The sequence below is a fragment of the Nannospalax galili genome, unplaced genomic scaffold (assembly GCF_000622305.1).
Source record: "Nannospalax galili isolate Female #2095 unplaced genomic scaffold, S.galili_v1.0 scaffold17, whole genome shotgun sequence".
NCBI classification, from domain to species: Eukaryota; Metazoa; Chordata; class Mammalia; order Rodentia; family Spalacidae; genus Nannospalax; species Nannospalax galili.
Window position 1 is genome coordinate 7,604,315 of NW_008342276.1, and position 23,929 is coordinate 7,628,243.

The window sequence follows — 23,929 nt, forward strand, 5'->3', positions numbered from 1 at the left end:
TCTGCAAGGAACAATATATTCTAAAATGAAATGGAGATCTTTTTTAAAGGTAAAAAACTCATTCAATTTTATCTCTTACAGGGCTTATTCTGAGTTCAATATTGTATAACTGTATTAATTCAACTGTGAACCTAGAAACTTACAGCCACTTGTGAAAGAGATGTACTCTTGCTCTGGAGTGTGTTACTGGATATGTTAAAGCTGTAATGAAATGCTTCTTCTAATCATGTAGTTATTAAAAAATTTAAAAAAAAAACAAAGTTTTTAAATGCCTTCTCCTACACAATAAGCTAAGTAGATAGTTTCCATGTTTGTTCTGATATTCTGCCATTACACAATGAATATTTTAGATAATCAAAATGTTTCAAGATTCTCCATGGATGACTGAACTAATTTACAAAGGTCTTCTAACAGTAATTGAGAATGCATCAGTAGTGAATACTGAGATGAGATTTGTGCTCTACAAACAAACATAATGGTTAAGTTTTTCATGGGAGAGAAAATCTTGAGCAGGAAGTTCTAATCTTCTTAGACATGAGTTCCTTTTATGGTTGTTTCACAGCCCTGGTCACAGTGTTACATTTCACTACTCAATATCGGGCAACATTTTGGTTTTGCATCTGAAAACATCTTTAGAAAGGTACACCTTTAAAAACCTGTGCACAGGTGTTCCCTGAGGCACCAAAGAAACAATGTAATAGGCTAAGTTACATTACTATTCTAAGCCTTAAGAGATAGAGTGGGGAGAAAACTTTAGTCCATACCCTGAAATCCTTGTATGACTTGGGATTATGAAAATATGATAATGTAGTGGAACCTGGAAAAATTCTAATTTGTCTACTAAATTGTGCTTCCAACTGTCTAAATTTTAACCATTCCCTTCTGAGCATTACTAGAGGTCCCTTCTATTTTTTATTTTTTTAAAAAAATATGTATTTATGCTTTGTGGTTATTCAAGACCATGCCCCACTTACCTGTCTCACCACATCGAGGAGGTTTTTCAACTCCCCACAAACACCTCCTGTTTTTATGTCACTTGTGTACCATTGCTCTTTCTTTTTTCCTTCTTCCCCTTCCCTTTACATTTCCTATACATGTAGTTTCAATGGCGTTGTGCTACATGATGTGATAATGCTCCTCAGAAGAGCCATGAACTATCTAACAAAAACCCTAGTGCCAGGCATGGGAAACCTCCTTTTGAGTAGTTGATCAGGGTAGGTCAAGAGACTTCCAAAAACGTATGAGCTATTGGTATTATCCTTTTTTGTCTCCTTAAAGTTGAAGGCAAGATGCTATTGCTTAAGACATCACATACTTCTGACACAGTACTTGGTGGAATCAGGGGCTCTGACGTGAAAGCCTCCCCTCTGAGGACTAGCTTTCATCCAGTCTGAAAGTTCTATAAACTATCAAGGAGAAGAGAAATTAAGAGTCCTACTTGCTGGGCTTGAGAGGACATGCCTTTAATCTCGGTAGCACTCAGAGACAGAGGCAAGTGAATCTCTGTGAGAGCAACGCCAGCCTGGTCTTCATAACGAGTTTCAGACAAGCCAGGGCCTACAGGGAGTCCCTGTCTCAAAAAGATTTAAAAAAAAAAGTCCAACCCAACTGTAAAGCCTATGAATGACAAGAATGACCACCCCAGCGAAATATCTCTAATGATGCAATTGTGGCACATTTATCTCGGAGGTAACCAAAAGATGAGTAACAAACTTAAGGCCCACTCACAATGAGAGAACTCATGCCTGATACTGTAAACCTAGGCATCTACCTGTGGCTGGAGATCATAGATCCTCCTGGAACTTCTTTATAAAAGGTTTCTTATTTTAGGTGTTTAAATTTTCTAAAAGCTTCTAGCAATATTCAACAAGGCTCTCCAGATGGGCCACTGTAGTTGCTTACCTGAGGACTGTGGGTGAGAGCTCACTGCTGAAGACTATCATTACGGCAGTAAAAGCTGAGAAGGACGCTTTTCCCAAGAGAAAAATAAGGAGGCGCAGAACATGCATCTCTGCAAACAGTGTTTTTGAGGAGAAAAATTTTTATTATATCAATATTTATGGATCCATAATTCAATACTTTTGCAAAAATGTTTCTGAATATTGAGCACTAAGAAACTATCTGGAATCAGACGCTACATCAGCAAGGTCTAATACTGTAAAATTTACATTTATAACAAGGGATTTAAATATTTTAATGCCCCCCAAACTCATACCACACATACACACACCCTGTGAAACATGTTTCCACAAGGCCTGTTGCATTCCTGGACCTTGATCGTCCAAGACATCTGATCCCTTCTCCCTTTTTTTAAAAAAATATTTTTTTATTATTTTTATTTTATTTGTATGAGTGTATTGCCTGCATGTATGTGAGTGCACCCTGTGCATGCAATGCCTGTGGAGCTCAGAAGAGGGCTTCGGATTCCCCTGGAACTGGAGTTAAGGATGGTTCAGTGTTCTTAACCACTGAGCCATCTCTCCATCCCCCTTCTCCCTTTTATTAAATTTTTCCTCTTCTGTTTCTGTTGTACCACTTCTTTTAAAACTAGACAACTGTAAAACACTCTGAGGAAAAGACACAGTATTCTTGCAAGGATAAAAACAACAAATTTCCTGCTCCATGTCCTTGTTTCTCTATCTTTTTGTGAGCTATGAAGACTTCTGATCAAATGTAAAATTTTTCCTTGACCAAACACTTTACTTGGAGTGTTGGTCTCTTATGACCCAACACTTATTTCTTGCACTGACTAGAGGAAGACACACTCAGAGCACTTGTCAAGTCCCCTCCCTTTGAGTAGCTGGAACAATGTGGCATCTGGAACCCTAACTCCAAGTAGACACTTCCAGAGACAGTCTCCCAAAAGTTTCTCCCACCAGGCCACACAGGGACCATGAGGCATGCCGACACAACATTTTCAGGTAGACAACTCCTGCAGAGCCTCAATCCAATCAATGTCCAACTAAAGTTAGCGTGACATCCTCTTCTGGCCACCAGGGAGCTCCACTCTCTCACACTGTGACCCCATTCCCTACCACCCCCAAATCATCTCTAGAATCTGGTGAGCCTTCTACAGATTTCTGAAGAACAAGAGTGAGGATCCAATAATTTTCAAGAATTTTGAAGCTGGGCTCAGAAGTGACAATATACCTAGCTGTGCCAGGAACACATATGATCCCATTTTCACATTAACCTAGAGTTGCTGATCCCAAAAAACATTAGCTGCTCCACAAACTGACAAGTTGTGGTAACAGCAAATAAAGATCCAAATACCCACTCAACTAAGGCAGCACCATATATCCATGCTAAGAAATATCACCAATAACTCAACTTCAGGTATCTACATCTATACTTCAGACATAGGACTTAGAGCAACGGAGCTAGAACTGACCTGGAAACCTGCTCTCTGAAGATTAGCTCTCATAGTCCTAGAGGATATTATGCAAGCAGCTATGGGAGAAAATCAAGTAGCAGTCCAACTCAATTCCAATGTCTACTAACAATAATGACTGGCAGAGCAATCAATCTCTATTGGTGCAGTAGTGGCACTTTTATCTAGTGGGTAATCAATAGCTATCTAACTGAATTTAAGGCCCTCTCAATGGGAGGAAGCTTCTAGTGGCACTGTAAATTTAGTCAAATACACATGGCAGGAGAGGTCATAGATCCCAGAGAATATTCTATCTCTGTCATATCTCTAGACAGATGACATTTCTCACTGAATGCTAAATATGGATCCTTATATTTACAGACAAGTATATCATACACCACTCAACAAAGAAGCTTCTTTTTGCAACAGAGGGAGGCTATTACAGAGTTCTACCACTGAGCGCACACAGAGAATATGTCTGAAAGATGCCCCCAGTCCTAAGTGTCATATCTACAGTGGAATCTCTACCCCCAAGGCTCATGGAACATAGCAAAACAGGGAGTAGAGAGAAAATGAATACATCCCTCAACTCTCGCCAGTAAAGTTTCCTCATTCAACAGAGTGATGCACATGGAAAATCACAACTAAGTTTTAGAGAATAAGAAATTGTAGTGTGCATGTCCCTGGATGGGACTCCTATATTTAAACCTCACCCACCCACATCTCAGGGACCTTTTCAGAAGAGAGAGTGGAAAGATTTTAAGAGCCAGTGTTGGTGCATAAACATAAAGAAACAGATGTCCGAAAGCCTCACATGAACTTTGCATACTGGTGACAGCATACAAAAAAAACCATGCTGTCTCAATCAGACAAAAACCCAAGATAGCACTAAGGAATGGGCAACAGGCCCTGAACTTAGCTGAGGAACTATTGGAAACTGATTACTGCTGGGTGAGGGAGAGTAGATCTTCTTTAAGGGAGTGACTCTAGATAGGCTGACTAGACTCCAGTGGATGAACTTGCACCGAAGGACATCTGGGTACAAATGCTTGACTGGAAAGGACTTAACATGTATGACAGAATGTATGAAATCCCAGGGGTGTATTGGGATGTGTGGATGGGGGAGGTGGTCTAAATTTAATTAAGATCTATTATATGAACTATACAAAAACTCAAATCAAATATATATTAACAACTGTAAGGACACTTAAACTTCTTTTTATATTGTATATGTGTATGTTGAGAGAAACTTCCATAGTAGGTTCCCATAATACTCTCAAAAGGCCTTTAGTTTTGGTTTTCCCTCCCTTATTCCCTCTTCTACCCTACCCTCCCATTCCTCATCTCAAGTAGCTTATTTGATATTAACATAACATTTCCTATTTATATCTCTGCATTTTATCTCCCATCCCATGGACCACCCCATTGGACCTTTATTAGTTTCCTTGTTTCTAAGGCTTTTGAAAGGAAATAAACCTATATAGTCAAAGCTAGCATCCACTTATGAGCGAGAACATGCTCTGCTTGCCACTTCTGTGTCTGGGATATCTCAGGATGATCGCTTTCCAGGTTCATCTATGTAACTGAGAATTTCATAATTTAATTTTTCTCCATTAGCTGAATAATATTACATTATTTAAACAAACCGTATTTTCATTATCCATTCATCAGTTGATAGACATCTAGGTTGTTTCCATTTCCTTGATATTGTGACTAGAGTGACAATAAATATGGATCAATAGGTCTCTCTGTACTAAGATGCAGAGAGTTTTGGGTATAAGACGAAGAGTTACATGGCCAGACCATGTGGAAGAGCTATTGTTAGCTTTTAAGGAACCCGCCACACTAATTGGGGTAAGATCAACGATCAGGTAGTTTTAACTTGCATTTCCCTGATGTCAAAATATGTTGAACATTTTGAAAAGTATTTCTCCATCATTTTCGTTTGATCATTTGAGAACTCTGTTACTGGCCCCAGTTTTTAATTGGGTTGTTTGTGGATTGCTTTTGTTTTTCAATTTTTAGGTTTTCTTTTTTAGTTTTTCTATATTCTAAATAATAACACTGCATAGTTACTAAAAGTTTTTCCCATTCTGTAGGTTGCCTCAGTTCAAATCATGGTGTCCTTTGCTGTACAGAAACCTTTTTAGTTTCATGAGGTCCTATTTGTTAATTGTTGGTCTTAATGCCTAGGCTATCAGGGTCGGGGTGTAAAAATCCTTTCCTGTTCATGTAAGTTCCAGTACAGTGTATACCCTGCTTTCCCCTCTATCAAGATTCAAGGAACCAGGTTTTACACTGAGGTCCTTGATTAATTTGTAGCTGAGGTTTGTTCAGGGAAAGAGACAAGGATCCAGTTTCATTCTTCTACATGTAGCTATCCAGCTTGTGCAACACCATTTGTTGAATATGCTGTCTTCTGTCCAGCCTGTGCTTTTGATCACTTTGTTAAAATTCAGGTGATGGAAAATGCATGGACTTAAATCTGGGTCCTCAATTCTATTCTATTTATCAACGTTGTCTGTTTTTATGGCAGCACCAAGCTGTTTCTATTAGTGTAACTCTACAGTTCAATTTGAAATCACAGCTGGTGATAGCGCCATTTCTTTTTACATTGTTCATGATCATTTTACTTATCCTGACTTTCTGTGTGATTCCATATGAAATTTAAGAGTTTTTCAATCTCGGTGAATAAGTCTATTGGAATTTGAACGGGGATTGTGTTGTATCTGTAGGTTGCTTTTGGCTGGATGGCCATCTTCACACTATTAATGGGAGCATGGGAGATCTTTCCATCTTCTGATATCTTCTTCAATTTCTTTCTTCAATGTCTTTAAGTTTATATTATATAAGTCTTTCACTTCCTTCAAACAAACAAGGAGAAATCAAGCTGGTACTGATCTGTGATGCTATATCTCTGTTGGATAACTTTCATAGATCTAGAAGTAGCTTTCATGCTACTGGCTGAGAAAAATAATCGTCAACTTCACCCAGTTGTGAACTTCATGAGCTACAATAACAATTGGCTTTGCAAAATATGTCCACTGGTGCAACAGTGGCAGGAATATTATGGGAGTAACCAACCACCTTCTACTTGGATTTAAGGTCCATTCCACAAGATGGAGTCCATACCTGACACTTTTACAGGGTCAATAAATGGTGACTAGACAAGTCACAGATCATAGGAGAGAACCTAGTACTATCACTCTGCTAAATAGATATAATATTAATCTGGTACATAATGACTTATTGTTGTCCCCATAGATAAGTATGTCTCTCAGTTCTCACCAGAGACATTTCTTCTTACAGAAGATGCAATTAACACAGAAACACATAACTAGTCAACATTCAGGGAATAAGAAAATGTAGAGTGTTCAACCCTAAATTGGACACCTATATCACAGGAAAATGTATTGTCTAAACACCACGGGATAGTTGCACATAAAAAACCACAGAGTTTATGACATCATGCACAGGACATATGTAACCCAACCAGGAGGGGCCCAGAATGGACAGGGAGTATTCAAGAAGCCCCTGTCCTAGCTGAAGATCTATTCAAAATTGGTAGGTGCTGGGAAAGGGACAATTTTCCTTACTGGTATGATATCTGGTAGTTTTCCCAGACTCCAAGCGATAGACAAACACCCAAGCGCTTGGGAATCAATTTGATAGATTTTTTTTATTTAGAAAATAATAAACATAGGAGGCCTAGCCAGGGACACACTCTCTGCAGTCTCTATTTCTCTAGTTTGTCTAGTTGTGGCCTTCTATGTGCATTGCCCTCTGTTGCATGAGGAAGCTTTGCTGGTGAGGGTCATAGGGAAACAGAATCTTCCAGGTCTCTGGGAAGTTGCTCATATAAAATTACAGCAATGGTGATAGCATGCACCAGATCCATGCAAACTCAGACAAAATCCATCACAGAACTAGGGAAATGGGCAGGAGGTCCCAACCTTAGCCAAGGAACTACTGGGAGCTGATTACTTCTGGGTTATGGTGAGTTGATCGTCTAGATAGGCTGACTAGACCCCAGTGGATGAACTTATACTGAGGGACTTCTGGGAACACATACTTGACTTGATAGGCCTTAATATATATGAAAAACACATTTAATTTAGTGGGTGGCTATAAGGGGGTTCGGCTAGGGGAAAAATCCATCATAGAACTAGGGAAATGGGCAGGAGGTCCCAATCTTAGCCAAGGAACTACTGGGAGCTGATTGCTTCTGGGTTATGGTGAGTTGATCTTCTAGATAGGCTGACTAGACCCCAGTGGATGAACTTATACTGAGGGACATCTGGGAACACATACTTGACTTGATAGGCCTTAATATATATGACAAAACACATTTAATTTAGTGGGTGGCTATAAGGGGGTTCATCTAGGGGAAGGGGCCCTAAATACAATTAAGGTAGATTATGTGAAATGCACAAAAATTCAATAAAAATATACACTGAGAAAAAAATAATAAAGGACATGAAGTCAGGATGGGGAGGTAGGATGGGGGAGGTAGAAGGAGGAAGGATCTGACAATGATAAAAATGTATGAAATTCTAAATCAATAATAATAATATTTTAGTGAACTGTAATACATAAATGAAATAATCTGAAGAAATCAGAAGGTAGAAAGACCTCCCATGTTCATAGATCAGTAAGACAAATATTGTGAAAATGGCCATCATGCCAAAAGCAATCTAAAGATTCAATGAAATCCCCATCAAAATTCCATTGCAGTTCTTCATATACTTACATTTCATATGGAAAGAAAAATATTCAGGACAGCAAGCTCTAATGGTCAATATAAGAAGAGATGGAGATATCACCATTCCTGATCTGAAATTCTGCTATAAAGCTAATAAAAGCAATTGGAACTGGCATTAAAACAGACACACTGAACACTTAAATAGAACTGAGGACCTTGATTTAGATCTAGGGACCTACTCCTACCTGAAATTTCAAAATAAGCCAAATGACAGTATCACCAAAAACAGTGCTAGTTAAACTGAATACCTACATGTAGAAGAATTAAACTACATCCTTATCTCTCACCCTTCACAAACCTTAACTCAAAATCAATCAAGGACCTCAACATAAGACCTGATCCCTGGACTCTAATAGAGGAGAAAGCACTGGAACTTGTGAGCACAGTGAAGGACTTTCTGAACAGGACTCCTATAGTACAATCATTAAGTCCAACAACTGACAAATGGTGCATTATGAGATTAAAATCTGTACAACAAAGTGTACCAACATTTGAGTAAGAGGGAACTTGAAGAGTGGGAAAAAATTCTCTATCAGATATAGATCTGACAAAGGCCTAGTATCTATAATACACAAAGAACTAAAAAACTAAGCATCAAAAAACTCAATTAAAATTGGAACAAAGGACTACACAGAGAGCTGTCAACTGATCAAATGCCAATGGCTGAGAATTTTTTTAAATTTTTAATATCTGGTTCTGGAGAGAAGGCTTAGTAGTTAAGGACACTGGAGGGTAACAACTATGAACTACACCCATTCTAGGGAATCAGCCTCTTCTGACCTGCATGGCCCTTGCACACTCGAGATGCACTTACATATATGCAGGTAAAAGATTCATACATATAAAATAAAAATAAAAAATAAATCTTTAAGTGGTCAACATCATTAACCACCAGAGAATTGAAAATTAAAACTACTTCATGATTTTATCTTAGTACAGTCAGAATGGTTAAGATAAAAAAGAAATAATCACTAATAATGGTGAGGATTTTGGGGAAAGGGAACATTCACTCACTGCTGAAGGGAGTGCAGACTGGTACAGCCTCTATGGCAGTCAATGTGGAGATTCCTCCAAAAGCTACCACACAATCTAGCTATAGCACTCTTGACTGTATGCGCAAAGGACTCCATATCCTACTCTAGAGATTCATCTTTCATTGTTTCTCTATTCACAATAAGCAGGAAATGGAAACAATCTAGATGTACATCAACTGATAAGTGGGTAATGAAAATATAGAATCCACACACAATGGAATATTACCTGTTTCAAAATGAAATTATGAAATATTCAGGTAAATAGATGGAACTAGCAACGATAATCCTGAGTGAGGTAACCCAGATCCAGAAAGACAAACATTGCATGCTTTCCCTCATAGGCAGATGATAGCTTTGAATCTCTCTATATGTGGTTTTATTTGGAAAACCCATAGATGTCAGGAAACAAGAGCCCGCGAAGGGGGCTTTCATGAGATGTGGCAACAAATGTCATGATATAAAGGGAGAAAGGGAATAAAGGACTAGGAAGGGTTAAATGGGGAGGGCAATGGGAGGTCAGGACAGTGAAGGGAGTATCGGGAAGAATAACTAATACCAAAGTCCTGTTTTAAAAAGTCATATGTAGGGATTGGAGAAATGGCTTGTGGTTAAGAGCACTGACTGCTCTTATAAAGGACCCATCTTCAGTTCCCAGTACCCACATGAAGGCTAACAACCATCCACTACTCAAGTTCCAGGGGATCCAATGCCCTCTTCTGACCTCTGTGGGCATTTCACAACACAGGTGCACTTACATATATGAAGCCAATACACTCATACACATAAAATAAAAATAAACATTTTTAAAAGTCATATGCAAATCTACTACTGTATAAGCTTGTGTGTGTGTGTAGTTTAACTATAGTTACCATATAAGCAGTGGCTCAATGGTCTTATCAGATACCACAAGCTATCAAATTAAAAACTCAATGCCAAGAATGGATGCCTCCTTTTGGAATTATTGTCAGAGATCCCATAGGCAGTCAAACATTTCTGGCTATTGCAATTACTCTTGGGTACACCCAGTACTTGACAGTAAAAATCCACTGCTGAAGACACTACATACTTCAGACACAAAACATGGAGAAATCAAGCTGTTACTGACCTCAAAGTTTCACCTGCCTGGTTATATTTTATAGGACTGGAAGTTACTATGCACAACATCAGAAGAGAAAAGTAATCATAAATCTTACCAGCTGGAACCACCGCAAGTTACAATGATGACAGGCTTGGCAAGATATGGTCACTGATGCAACAGTGGTATTAATAACACTGGTATTAATGTTATAAGCATAACCACTGCTTTCAGATTGGGTTTGCAACTAGTTTCACAAGATTTAACTTATGCCATCACCTTTGTCAGGGTCAAGAGCCTGTAGCTTGACAGGTCAAAAGTCCCATGGGAGAACCTACTACTATCATTCTGGCTAAGGGACTATGACAGTTGATTACTGCTTGAAGAGGGAGAGTCAGTTTTCTTTAAGGGTGTGATTTTAGGTCACTTGATCATGCTCCAGCAGATGGACTCAAACCCAAGAGTATTTGGGGAGCAAAACTTAAACTCACTGGGATTTGAAGAAAGTAGAGGATACAAAGTTGGAGATAAGGAGTGGGGTGGATCTGACAGAAGACTTGGGAGGAGGGGTTGAATATGATCAAAATACATCATATGGAGTTCTCTGAGAACCAATAAAAATATTTTTAAAAACTCTCTCTCTATTTATATATATATAAATTTAACAAGGTTCTAAACACTGTAAAGGTCTCACCTTCAGAAATAAATATGGTGACTATAACACAACTTCCAAGAGTTAGTGACTATAATACAACTTCCAAGAGTAAGGAGCAAAAAGGCCACAGAAGGACAACGTTGTACGTGTCTTAACACAAAGAAGGTTAATGTTTTGCTGGGCATGTCTATCATGCCTAGGAGAAACTGGGTCAGGAATATGTCCTTCCCCAAAGTCTGAATATCCAGCAAGAGGCCATAAACGCTGAAAAATTCTGCAAAACTGTGAAAGAAAGTACAGAGGCATTCAGTCAATTGAGAAATCCATACATTCCACATGTCTTCTCTGTGTGACATTGTTTGTACAGATTAGAGACCACTACTTTATTCAAAGACACAACTAACACCAAATCTTCCAAGAATGGGATAAAATGAGGTTTTATGATGTAATGGAAATTATGTAGAAAAACGTAACATTATAAGAAGTGCCAACAATGAATTGAGTTAGTGGTTATATATGCAAATTTATCAAAAACATACTAAATTCAATCTATTGCCTCTAATGGACTCTAAATTTTGGACCTGAGTGTTTCCGGATGTAAGTAAAAATAGAAAATCAATATAATCCTAAGCAAGGCAGACAAATGCATTATTTCCTAACTTCATAGAAAAGACTATATTTATCTGATGTATCACATTTCTATAAAACACAGACATCTTTCATAAAGTTAATTGTTAGAATTGAAAAATAGTATGGTGGGGTAAAGATATGGCTCAGCTGTAAGAGCATTTGCTCCTGCTGCAGAGAGCCCAGATTCAATTCCCAGCACCCACATGGTGGCTCACAACTATCTGCAATTCCAGTTCCAGGGGATCTGGTGCCCTCTTTTTCCCTCTATAGGTACTACATGCAGTTGATACTCATACATTCAGGCAAAACACTCACAGACATAAAATAAAAATAAAGAAAATCTTTTTTAATTAACATGACATAAAAATAAGTCTTCTCAAATTTGCAAAATTGTAGTAATTTTTTATATTTGAAATTATGAAACTCCATTAATGTCAATAGAACAGGCTAATATGTATGAGCAATGTACACGTGTTTGTTGCTGCATTTGCATATCTCACTCTAAATTCTTATTTAAATAGTATGACTTTTGTGGCTTTATGCTGTTTCAAAGTTTAGCTTTCTAAACCAATTTTACACATAATTTAAGAAAAGAATTCTCTAATTTTGTTGCTTACCACACTAACTTTTATTGACTTACACAGTTATTAATTTTTTCCTGTAAATAATTGGAAAAAAAGAAAGAAGAATGTTATCTTAGAAATGCAGGAATAAGAAACAATTTTAGAAACCCATGTAGTGGTGTGTTTCAATGTAATATATACATTTTTTGAGATGATTAAAATGGCTACTTCAAAGATAGGGTTAACTCTGAAGTTACCTTCAGGTATAGAAGATCATAGTTTCTGCCTTAAATGTATAAAATCCTAAGCAAGGCAGACAAATGCAGATTATAAATGTCTTTGAATTTTCTTCACATTTCAGTTTTTTTATTGATTTACTTTTAATTTTATGTGCAGAATGTATTGTCTGCTTGTATATAAGTGCACCGATGTTTCACAATGCACATGGAGGTCAAAATGAGGCATTACCCTGTAACTGGAATTTTGGAGAGTTGTTAGCTGCCATGTGGTTACTGGGAATCAAACCTGGGTCCTCTGCAAGAGCAGCCAATGCTCTTAACCCCTTAGCCATCTTTCCAGCCCCCACATCTCAATTTTTATGTGTGATAGTATCCCATTCATGCAGACCATTTAATGTGTTTACCACATACAAATGCTGGAAGTTCTACAATGTCCCTATCAGGGTGTTTTTCACACCTGTCTGTTGATCAAATCTTGTGTTGAAAACTACAGAACCGTATTTTAGTGATTAGTCATTTTTCATATAGAAATTTATAGGCGCCGTTCACCTCTTGCAATTCTCACCTGATACAGTGCGAGAGTTCACTGTATCAGCTCTGTTCCTTTGAAGGAATCATATAATTTCTCCTGTGTTGTTTTTTTTCTTACCCTGAAAATTGGACTGCAAATAAATCTCATCAAAGAAAGCTTACCATTCAACTTTGATTATTTTGTAGAAACATATTATCACTTAAAATGAATCTATCCCTTCATGTTTTTTCATACACAGTATATGAAAAGATGTTCATTTTTAACAAGTGAAGATCAAGGAAGTCCAGAATTTAACCCTACGTAGCTTTTGGCAAAACCAGAAATACAATTTGTGTGGATTCGATTCAAACTTTATGCCTTTAAACTCACTTATTTTTCTTTGAGACAGAGCTCCATCCATTCTGAAACTGACTGTGTAGTTCAGGCTGGCCTCTAACTCAAAGAGATTCTCCTGCCTCTGCTTCCTGAGTTCTGGCCTCAAATGTGTATGCCACCAAACCTGGTGAAACATTGTTTTTATACTGCATTATAAAGATAAAAACATTGATAAACTAACCTAAAATCTCACTTTTTAATTTCCATTATTATTTACTAGAACTATGCCGAAGTCTGTATTAGTTACTTTTCTTTGCTGTGATAGAAACACTGACCAAATCAATTTATAGAAGGAAGAGTTTATTTGAGCTTATGGTTCCAAAGGGGCAAGAGTCCATCATGGTGGGGAGGCATGGCAACAGAGGTGGCTAGAGGAGGTGTGGAAGCTAGTATCTACATCTGGAAGCAGGCACAGGAAGCTAGAGAGCAACTTGAAACCTGGCAAGGCTTAAGAACTCTCTAACCACCCCCTGTGATGTGCTTCCTCCAGGAGAGCCACACCTTCTAAGACCTCCCAAAATAGTGCCATCAACTGGAGACAAAATGTCCAAATACTTGGAGCCTATGGGGAACATTTTCTTTCAAACCACCACAAAGCCTAAGTTGCCTTTTTAATTTCATGTTTGCATATCTCCAGTTCCTTTAAATTACAACCATCCCACAGACCAGCTCTAAAAATATGACCTCTATGAGTGATATTATCCTTATATATCATTGTATTTCTTTTTCCATTGCTTTGAATAAAGGGAAAAGGAGATGTCTGCTTAAACCAGGCATTATCAGAGGGCTTAGCTAAAACTATTGAATGTGTGTTGGAAGACAAAAAGCAAACTACTTACACCATACCGGATGTACAAAGCACCGTTTTGCGCACTGTAGGATTAATAAAGATGTCTTTTATTCTAAACTGGTTTCTAGGTGCATTCATATCTTCTTTAATATTTAATTGAAGAATCTTAAAAATATAAAACCAATATATTTAGACCGAACAAAAGTGGCATTTCCAAAATGTTCTTTCTACTCCTCCATGCTGCTATACACTACCAAATGAAAATAATTAACTCATAAAACCACAGTGCCATGGATTATAAGTGAATTATCTAAAAAAAAAAAAATGTGGGTCTGGTAAGATGACTTAGCAGGTGAAGGTACACGTCACTGAAACTGACAATCTGAATTTGATCCACATGATGGAAAACAAGAACTCTGGCAAGCTGATCTCTGACCTCTAGATGTGCGTTGTGGCATATGTATGCTCCCCAACAAAGTAAATAAAAGTGTAAAAACCAAAGACTATAATAAGAATAGAATATGTAAAAATTGAAAAATGAGCATTTAAACAAATGTTCAAAATATAATATCTATATTATAAAACTGTCTTCCAATAAAAATTTTGGAAGCTCTTTTCTAATGGTTCCAAAAATATGTGCTTCTTATTAGAAGTCAATGGCGTACTCAGGTGTGACACAACCATAACTAGCTTAAATGATGGTCATACTGAGTCACAAATGTCACTCTAAGAATCCCCACTGTATCAGTTAAGTACATAAAGTTCATTTATAGCCCCTTCATGATGAATCAAGCCCCTGTACCTAGAAATACTAAAATTATTCTGGTTATTTTTCCATTACATCATTGCTGATTTTTATGTATCTGTGATTACTATTAATTTTATACACAATTTATTCAGCAAAAAATCTATATTAAGATGTTAACTTTTAGAGGCAGTATTTGCAAAGTTTAAAACATTATGGAGTAGAGAAGCAAAATGGCATTTATACCCAGATATTCCTCTATGTTGCTTTTAGTTACAGATGTCATACCCTCAAGAGCATTTGAAACATAAATGCCCAATGTATCTTACTGTATATTATATACTACATTATACCCAGTTCATCAGTTAAGCTTCTTGGATTTTGTTTTCTGTTTCTCTAAATAGATAGGATTCTAATTTACCTAGCATTCACATGAATCTATCAAGAAACCAGAGCTCTTTAAACTTCTGAAAAAGCCTAGCTTGCCACAGAAATTATACCTTTAATCCCATCACTCGGGAGGCAGAGGCAGGTGGCTCTCTCTGAGTTAAAGGTCAACCTGGTCTGCATAGTGAGTTCCAGGCCAGCTGAGGCTATAGGGAAACCTGTCTCAAAAAACAAAAGAAACCATAAAACAAACAAGAAAATTCCCACAGTGCGCTTTGTTTGACTGTATACCCCATTTAATACAAGGGACTCTAGTTAGGCTGACTAGACCTCAGTGGGTGGACTTGCACTGGGGAACATCTGGGGACACTGATTTGATACAGTGGGCCTTAACACAGATGACACAGTATATCAGTTCCAGTGAAGGGGCTATTGGAGAGGGTGCTGGCGGGGAAGGGGGTATAAAGATGATTAAGATTGATTGAGATGTTTTCTATTAAATACACCAAAATTCAATAAAAACAATTTTTAAAAAAAGAAAATATAGAAATATGGGTAATGTATAGGCTGAAAATGAAAATACCAGGTTTGAAATCAATATGCTGAGATCTCAGTCCATGTCTTGAAAGGGACCTAAATTATTTCAGATGCAGGTGACACATGAATAAATCATAACTTTGGCTAAGACAGCAGTGAAGGCAGGATTTCAGTAAGCTTTAGACCAACCCATCTGTAAAGATGCCGCATCAGAAGATTATCAATGACTGATCCAAACTGCAGACCATCAGAGAGACAATGAGGCCATGTCCTCATTTCCTTTGTGATGAGCAGCATGGTGTACACAATGCAAACTTTTGAAATACCTGTACATGTTCCTCTAGTTAATATTTACAAATTTCCAACATAATCTTAAAATCATGTTGAAAAAAATCACAAATGCCAGGCAAATATAATGGGCAGTAATAATAACAGTTACAATATGAGTCTGTCCTGAACTGTTTACATTTTATTGTTTAGATATGTCTACTCATAATTTTATTATTTTTTCCATTGGGTGATGAAGGTGAGGGATGTAAAGGTAATGGAAATTACCTTTTCTGTACCTCAGTAGTTAGATTTTGTGTGACATCTTTCTTCCCACTGATAGAGGTAATTCCCTGGAGTTCCTTTAGGGCTTGCTTTCTTTTCCCATTGACCATGAGCCACCGGATTGATTCTGGTACCCAACTGTTTAACGGGAGACAATAGAAGGGGACATAACATTCCAATTCAAAGGCATGACTGTGCTATTAAAAAATTTCAATTCCAATTCCAATTCCTCCTACCAACAGAGAACATTTGAAGATTTAATCAACCTTCAACTTAATCATGAATCCCATAGTCAAAGTCTATTTCCAAGTCATTCCATACTTCTGCAACAGGAAGAAAAACTATTGGATTTTGGCTCCTAAGAAGAGTAACACTGTCTGATTAAAACACTAAATGTGTTCCTGCTTTCACATTCCATTTTATTTAAAAAGTCACTGCCAAATTCAACGTATGACTCTAATGTGAAGTTCACAATTTTGAAAGATGAAAATGTATACATTGCAAGTTTAAAATAATATTAAGTTTTATATTGCTTATTTTAATATATTATATTTAGTGTTTCATTAGTAAGAGGACTAACTAATGTTTATGAACACTGTAATAAGTACTTTCAGAAGAAAAGACTGTTTTATGTTTCCTTAAACATGGATCAGAGAAGGATCTTCACGTCTCTTTGTTACTATCATGTAGGGATATTTTTCTGTGACTTGATCTCTGCAACCAAATGAAAACATAAAGGATATTTAGTGAAATTTTGAGCCACTATTCATTTACTTTTATAAATTAATTGAAGGAATCATTATCCTATAATTGAATTTTCCTTACATTTTTAAATTTTATTTTTATAAGTAGTGTACTTTTAAAAAATATTTTATTTATTATTTTTATTTTATGTGTATGAGTGTACTGCCTACACGTATGGGAGTGCACCCGTGTTGTGCAATGCCGCGGAGGTCAGAAGAGGACGTCGGATTCCCCTGGAACTGGAGCTAAGGACAGTTTGCAGCCGCCATGTGGGTTCTGGGGATCGAACCTGGGTCCTCTGAAAGAGCAGTCAGTGCTCTTAATCATCTATACTTTAAAATGGCTCAGAGTGCATGAACAAATGGCAAAATATTCCTCAGCAAAGATAAGAAGTCATCACCTTTTATATTCACTAACGCTGCTTGACTTAGTATTACTATTTCAAGGTGCACTTACCAGAGGAAACAGGAGAAAATGAAGCAGGGCAAAACAAGGGCTAGTTGGAGCTTGTGCCATTCTGGGAGCAAATAAGCTAGTCCTCCAAGCATGGCCTGCCCAGCACTGACTGCCAGTCCTAAGAGTATTATAACCATGGAATGACACTTTTGTGAAGTTAGTTCTAAAACTAAAAGAAAATACAATGAAGAGATCTAATACCCTTTAAGAATAATGACCACAAAAATAGGAAGACGATATGTACAAACACATCAAGGCAAACTTACCAAGGGTAAGTGAGTTGTTTTGAAAAGCACCCACAGAGGTGGATAATGGGAATCTCAGAACACAATAAAGGGAGAAGATGGGGGCAAACGTACAGCAGGTACCCAGGATCACATAAGCTAGTTAATAAGACACCAACAGTGGCTTTCTTCCAAACCTATGGTAACAGTAATTAATGTAGTAAAAATACTAACAAACCACATGTTATGAATATTCCTAGAGAATCCTCACTGATTCTAGTTTCCTGGTTTTTACCTAGGGTTGGAGAGATGGCTTAGCAGTTGAGAGCACTGGGTGCTCTTGCAGAGGACCCGGGTTCAACTCCTGGCGCCCACATGGTGGCTACTGTAACTCCTGTTCCAGGGCATCCTCTACAGGCATTGCACCACAAGGGTGCACTTACATACCTGTAAGCAATCCACTCATACACATAAAATAAAAATAAAATATTTTTAAAAGACCCTACACCACTGTACGACCAAAGTAATTGTCATTTAAAGACAAAGTGACATATTCTCACTAAAATATTAGTATCTGGTCACTATTTTTATGTCTTTAGAATTGTACTTTTCTCTATATCTGATCTAAACTAGCAAAGTCAATGCAGTCCAAGTTTCTTTTTAAAGATCTTCATTTTATTCTTATTTATGAGTGTATGTGTGTTGGTGCGTATATGTGTGCATGCGTGCGTGCATGTGTGTGTGTGTGTGTGTGTGTGTGTGTGTGTTTGGGTGCTCATGTGTGCAGGTATGCATGGAAGCCAGAAGAGGGCCTTATGCTCCCTGTAACTGGAAACAAAGACAGTTGTGAGCTGCCTGACACGGGTACTAAGAGCCAAACTACAGTCCTCTGAAAGATCAGTGAGTACTCTAAACCACTGAGCTGTGTCTCCAGCCCTGCCATTTAAGTTTCATTGCTAACCTTTGTTCTACCTTTCATGTGATTCATAACCACATATATTAATTGTATTATATCCTTTCTTTAAAAGTCTTATAAGTAACTTGAATGAGTAAAATTAATCTTAAGCTGTTTTAAAAATCTGCCTTATTATTTACCTGGTTATAAACCTCTGAGCTGTCATTTCTATTTTCTTGTTTCTAGAAATATTTCCCAAGTAGACACTACAATAATTTTTTTCCTCCTGTCATTAAATTACTTACAGTCATCCTACAAATGAATCTTCGTAAGTCAATACTTTAAACATACTACATGCTTTTTAAATTTGTACAACTTGTTGTTATTTTTCATTGTGTTTATGTGTTGTGTATGTGTGGGTATATGCACATGAGTACCGGTGCCTGCAGAAGTCAGTGACATCCAGTTCCCCAGGAGCTGAAGACAGAGGTTGATGTGAGCTGTTTGATGTGGTTGCTGGAAATCAAATTCAGGTCAGGTGGAAGAGCAGTACATGTTCTTAACCACTGAACATTCTCTTCAACCCATTCATACTTTTTAAAAAGGCAACCTGTACACACTGGTTTACGTTGTCACAGTTGCCTGGCTATCTCTAATCCCAAATTTGAGAAGAAAATGAAGATTCATTTCTTACAAATTTAGCTTTTTCTCTCATACAATTGTGAGCTTCTTCATCAATCATATTGTTATAATTTCTGACAGTTCTGCCTCCCTATCTTGTTTTTAAATATTTGTTGCCTATCAATTCTTTAAGGATCAGTTCAATTGACTTGCTCCTATTGAAAGCCTGCAACGTTGATTTAAGGCTTCTAAAGTTTCTTGTTTCTTTAGAATATATCTATCATGTAGTTTCTGTCCTCATTCTACTTAGATTCTTTCAATGCCCATAATTTTTAATAAAGTATAAAGTCTTTAAAAATATCTTTGTAAATGGTTCTTGATCAAAAATGAAACTTACCTGTCGGAAACAAGTCCACTCACAGCAGTACCCATCAAAAGCCCTGCAAAGGAGATGGCTTGCACGTAGTATTTGAATGATTGAAAATCACATACTAAATCCCACTGCAAAAGAGTGAACAGGAAATATCATAGCTCAAATCATTAAAGATGGCATTTGTAAAGAAGACATAAATATAGCTGGAGAGTAGGTTGGTTGGTTAATAAGATGTATTATAAATTACTTTGAATATTGGCAATGTCTACATCCTAGGTATCTATCTATCTAGAATTTGGAGAATACATATTTGGTCAATAATACTAATATAGACTTATAGGTGAAATGATAGGTGGATTTCTATCATACCATTAAATAAAAGAACCAATAAAGCTGCAGGACAATGGAAGTAGAAAGATAATTGGTGAAGAGCACACTGAAAAGAGCTTAAACAATTGCAACCCTTGCTATCCTATCCTGGGTGCTATGTTAGGATTGGTACTCAATGAAACATTCAAGGTAAAAGTAGAACAGGGACCCAAGAGAAGTACATCTCACAAGACATCAAGGTTTCTTAGAGATGATACTGTTAACAGACTACTGAGGACATTAAATCAGAACAGAACAGCTATTGATCAAAATCAGTCCTTGCAGAAATCTCTGTGGCCTTAGCACAGTAAAAAAATCATAAAAGTTTAATAAAGCATGAATAATTATCTTATAATTAATGAGGATTCAAGTGAATCAGTAGTCTTCAAGACTGAAATAGAGTAAAATGAAATGAAATAAAGTTGCCTTCAAAGCAAAGATGTTGAAGTGACACAGAGATAAACGCACAGGTATGATGATACTTGGGAGAGGCAATAGTACTTTGATCAATGGATCATAGGAATCAGGCACATTCACTCTCTACACAGGTGGTGTCCACTGGAAGATAGGAGAGGGTAGCCCTCCTGCATTCCAGCTCTGATGTCTGGATGTTGCATGGAAATTCCTGAACTAAGTAGATTTATGACACAAATAAAAGGATGTCTAAAAAGGTGACAAAGTTCATTCTGAGAGAATGAGTAAAAGTAACAAAAAAATGGCAACAAAGGCAACAGTGTTATAGAATGTCAAATATTTTCTATTTTAAAAATGGAAACAACACCTCCACAAAAAAGAGTCTCAACACTTCAGACTTCAGAAGATTGAGATAGTAGACATTATTTGATATCTTTAGTATAATTAAAATTGGGTAGCTAAATTTTTCAGTTCCATGTGTCTCCTAAGTAAAAATCAGAAAATAAGTTATTAAAAATTGACTTACAGAAAAGTAGAAACTTCCATTTGTGATGGTGTATTTTTAATGGCATTTTCCAGCCAAGCACATGCCATCCAAATTTCTCAATCACATTGTACGAAGCAGCAAAGGTGAAGAAAAATAATTGGCATGTACACTGAATTGCCTTGCATGATCTCATTTGAGATGGTCTCATTCTAACTGGTCTAATCTTGAGTTTTCCTCTTTACATTTGGAAGCATCAAATGAAAATAGAAACAAGAAAATAAAATAAAATAAAATAAAAATGGAAACTGAAGAACAAAATGTGTTGAAACATGCCTGTAATTACAGAACTCAGGTGACTGAGGCGTAAGTGTGTCTAGTCTGAGGTCAGGCTAGGCTGGACAACAAGACTACATCTTATATAAAAAAATAAATGAAACCGGGCTGGAGAGATGGCTCAGTGGTTAAGAGAACTGACTGCTCTTGCAGAGGACTTAGGTTTGATTCCAAGCACCCACATGGCAGCTACGAACCATCCTTAACTTCAGTTCCGGGGGAATCTGAAGCCCTCTTCTGACCTCCGCAGCATTGCATGACACGGGTGTATTCACATATATGCAGGCAATACACTCGCACACAAAATTTAAAAATAATAATAATAATAAAATATACATTGAAAAAATAAAACAAAATAAGGCATAATGGAATTGGTGTAAACCATTATAGATCTGTTAAGTGACACAACTTAATTGAATATACTTTAAAAATTCTTGTATAAAAAGTGGTAATAGAAAATAATATAAATACATGTATTCAGTATCAAGACAGTTCTATAGAAAGAAAAGGTCTTGAAATTCAGATATGTTTTAAGAATGTCATGAAACCAACTAGATAGATGCAGATAGCTTTTATTTAGCAGAGAACACATGCAGGGTAGATATAAAAGTCAAAGGAGCTTTTGCATCCAGACCAATCCAATGCCTCCCTACAGTCCACAGGAGCTCTCTGGGCCTGGGCCTGCCCTCACCTCCCTTTGCCTCCCTGGACTGCACAGTCTCTGGCATCCTGGTGCCAGCATCTTTCCTTGGTAAGTCCAGCGAGTGTCCAATGTGCCTTAACTCCCCCAGCCTCATTCACCCTCCCAGCTCCCACGACCCTCCTCCTAGCCTGCATACTGGACCATTTCTGGTTTTAGCACCCCAGACACCAGGGCTGACCTCTCAGCCCAGAGCCACCACTACTTCCTGATCCTTTGCATACAGACCAACCCAGTACCTCCCTGCAGTCCCCAGGAGCAGTCTCCAGGAGCCCTCTAGGCCTGGTACCACCCCACTTACCTTTGCTTCCCTGGGCAGCTCAGCCACCAACTTCCTGGTGCTAGCATCTTTCTTGGACGGGTCCCAGGGCTGGGCCTTGACACCCCCAACCTCATTCACCCTCCCAGTCCCCTCCTAGCATGGGTACTGGCCCATTTTTTGTCTTGGAACCGCAGACTCCTGGACTAACCTCTAGGCACAGAATCCCCACTGCTTCCTGATCCTTTGCATCCAGACCAACCCAGTTCCTCCCATAGTACCCAGGAGCCCTTGGGGTCTCTTCCCACCCCCACCTCTCTGTGCATTCCTGGATGGCACAACCACCATTTTCCTGAGACCAGCATCTTTCCTGGGCCCTGCTCCCAGGCCAATCCAGTCCCCAAATTCCTGAGGGAAGCATCTTCCTGGAGGGATCCAGACCTTAAGAGAAAGCCTGAGAGCATCTAAGCCTCGTCTGACTTGGACCTCTCCCCTGTAGGAACTCCTGAATACAAAAGCAATTTGGCCACTCCAATATATAATCAAAAGAGAGAACCTAAAGCTTGGACCAACCAGCTTTTCATACCCAACAAATAAACCACAAAGGCACATAAAGTTCGCAAAAGGAAGCAGACCTAAACTCAACAAAGGGAGGTTTGAGTCTCATACAAGAATCAGAAACTACAAAAGAAATCTACATGTAAAGTCACAGTGAAAAAATAATAACATGAAAAACCAAAATAATATATCCCCACCAAGTAAGTACCAACAGTCCTGGAAAGGAGTCCAGTGAGAACCCTCTAGAGGTAACACAGGACATGGAATTCAAAAGAACAATTATAAACATGATAAAAGAATTCAGTGAATTTAAAGAACACACAAACAAATCAAGCCTCACCAATAGGATGAATGAAATGGAAAACAGAATATCAAGACTAGAAGATAAAGTGGACGAATTAGACCACTCAAGCAAAGAATATGAAAAATTTAAGAAAACACGAGAATGGAATATGCAAGAATTGTGTGACACCATAAAAAGACCAAACTTACGAATCATAGGCATACAGGAAGGAGAAGAATCTCGAGATAATGGTATGACACAGATCTTCAACAGGATTGTAGGAGAAAATGTCCCCCAAAAAAAGAAAGACATGCCCAACAAATTCAAGAAGCACATAGAACACCAAATAGACAGGAGCAGAAAGGAAACTCTCCATGGCATAGCATAATAAAAACACTAAACGTACAGAACAAAGAGACAATACTGAAAGCTGCAAAAGAAAAACAACAAGTCACATATAAAGGAAAAACCATCAGGATTACAGCTGACTTTTCAGTGCAAATTATGAAAGCCAGAAGAGCCTGGACCAAAGTATTCCCAGTTCTAAATGACCACAGATGCCAAAGTAGATTACTTTATCCAGCCAAAATATCAATTATAGTCAAAGGGAAAAGAAAAATCTTGCATGACATAAATAGGCTGAAAGAATTCATGTCCACAAAACCAATCCTTCAGAGAGTTCCTGAACCAATACAAAGAGCTAAAGAAAGGAACAACTATACCGAAAGGGTTACGGAAAAACATTCAATGAAGGTATAACTGTCAAAATTCACAGCTATATCAAGAAATTGAACAGAAATAAAAATGACAAGATTCAATAAACATCTTTCATTAATAACTTTAAATATCAACTTACTGAACTCTGCAGTCAAAGACAGAGACTAGGTGAATGGATTAAGAAACAAAACACAGTTTTTTGTTGTCTGCAAGAAACTCATCTCACTTTCAAGGACAGACACTATCTTAA

General features: G+C 37.6%; 1 protein-coding gene across 1 annotated transcript in view; it reads right to left on the reverse strand.

Moving 5' to 3' along the window:
- The window catches only part of LOC103738154 (solute carrier family 22 member 22-like), a 41,820-nt gene that overhangs the window by 7,419 nt on the left and 10,472 nt on the right, over positions 1-23,929 (reverse strand). The window contains 8 exon segments of the mRNA XM_008837987.1: positions 1,903-2,011; positions 5,174-5,195; positions 10,986-11,178; positions 14,075-14,190; positions 16,261-16,384; positions 17,447-17,615; positions 17,713-17,867; positions 19,584-19,687. Of these exon segments, the coding sequence (XP_008836209.1) occupies positions 1,903-2,011; positions 5,174-5,195; positions 10,986-11,178; positions 14,075-14,190; positions 16,261-16,384; positions 17,447-17,615; positions 17,713-17,867; positions 19,584-19,687 (992 nt within the window).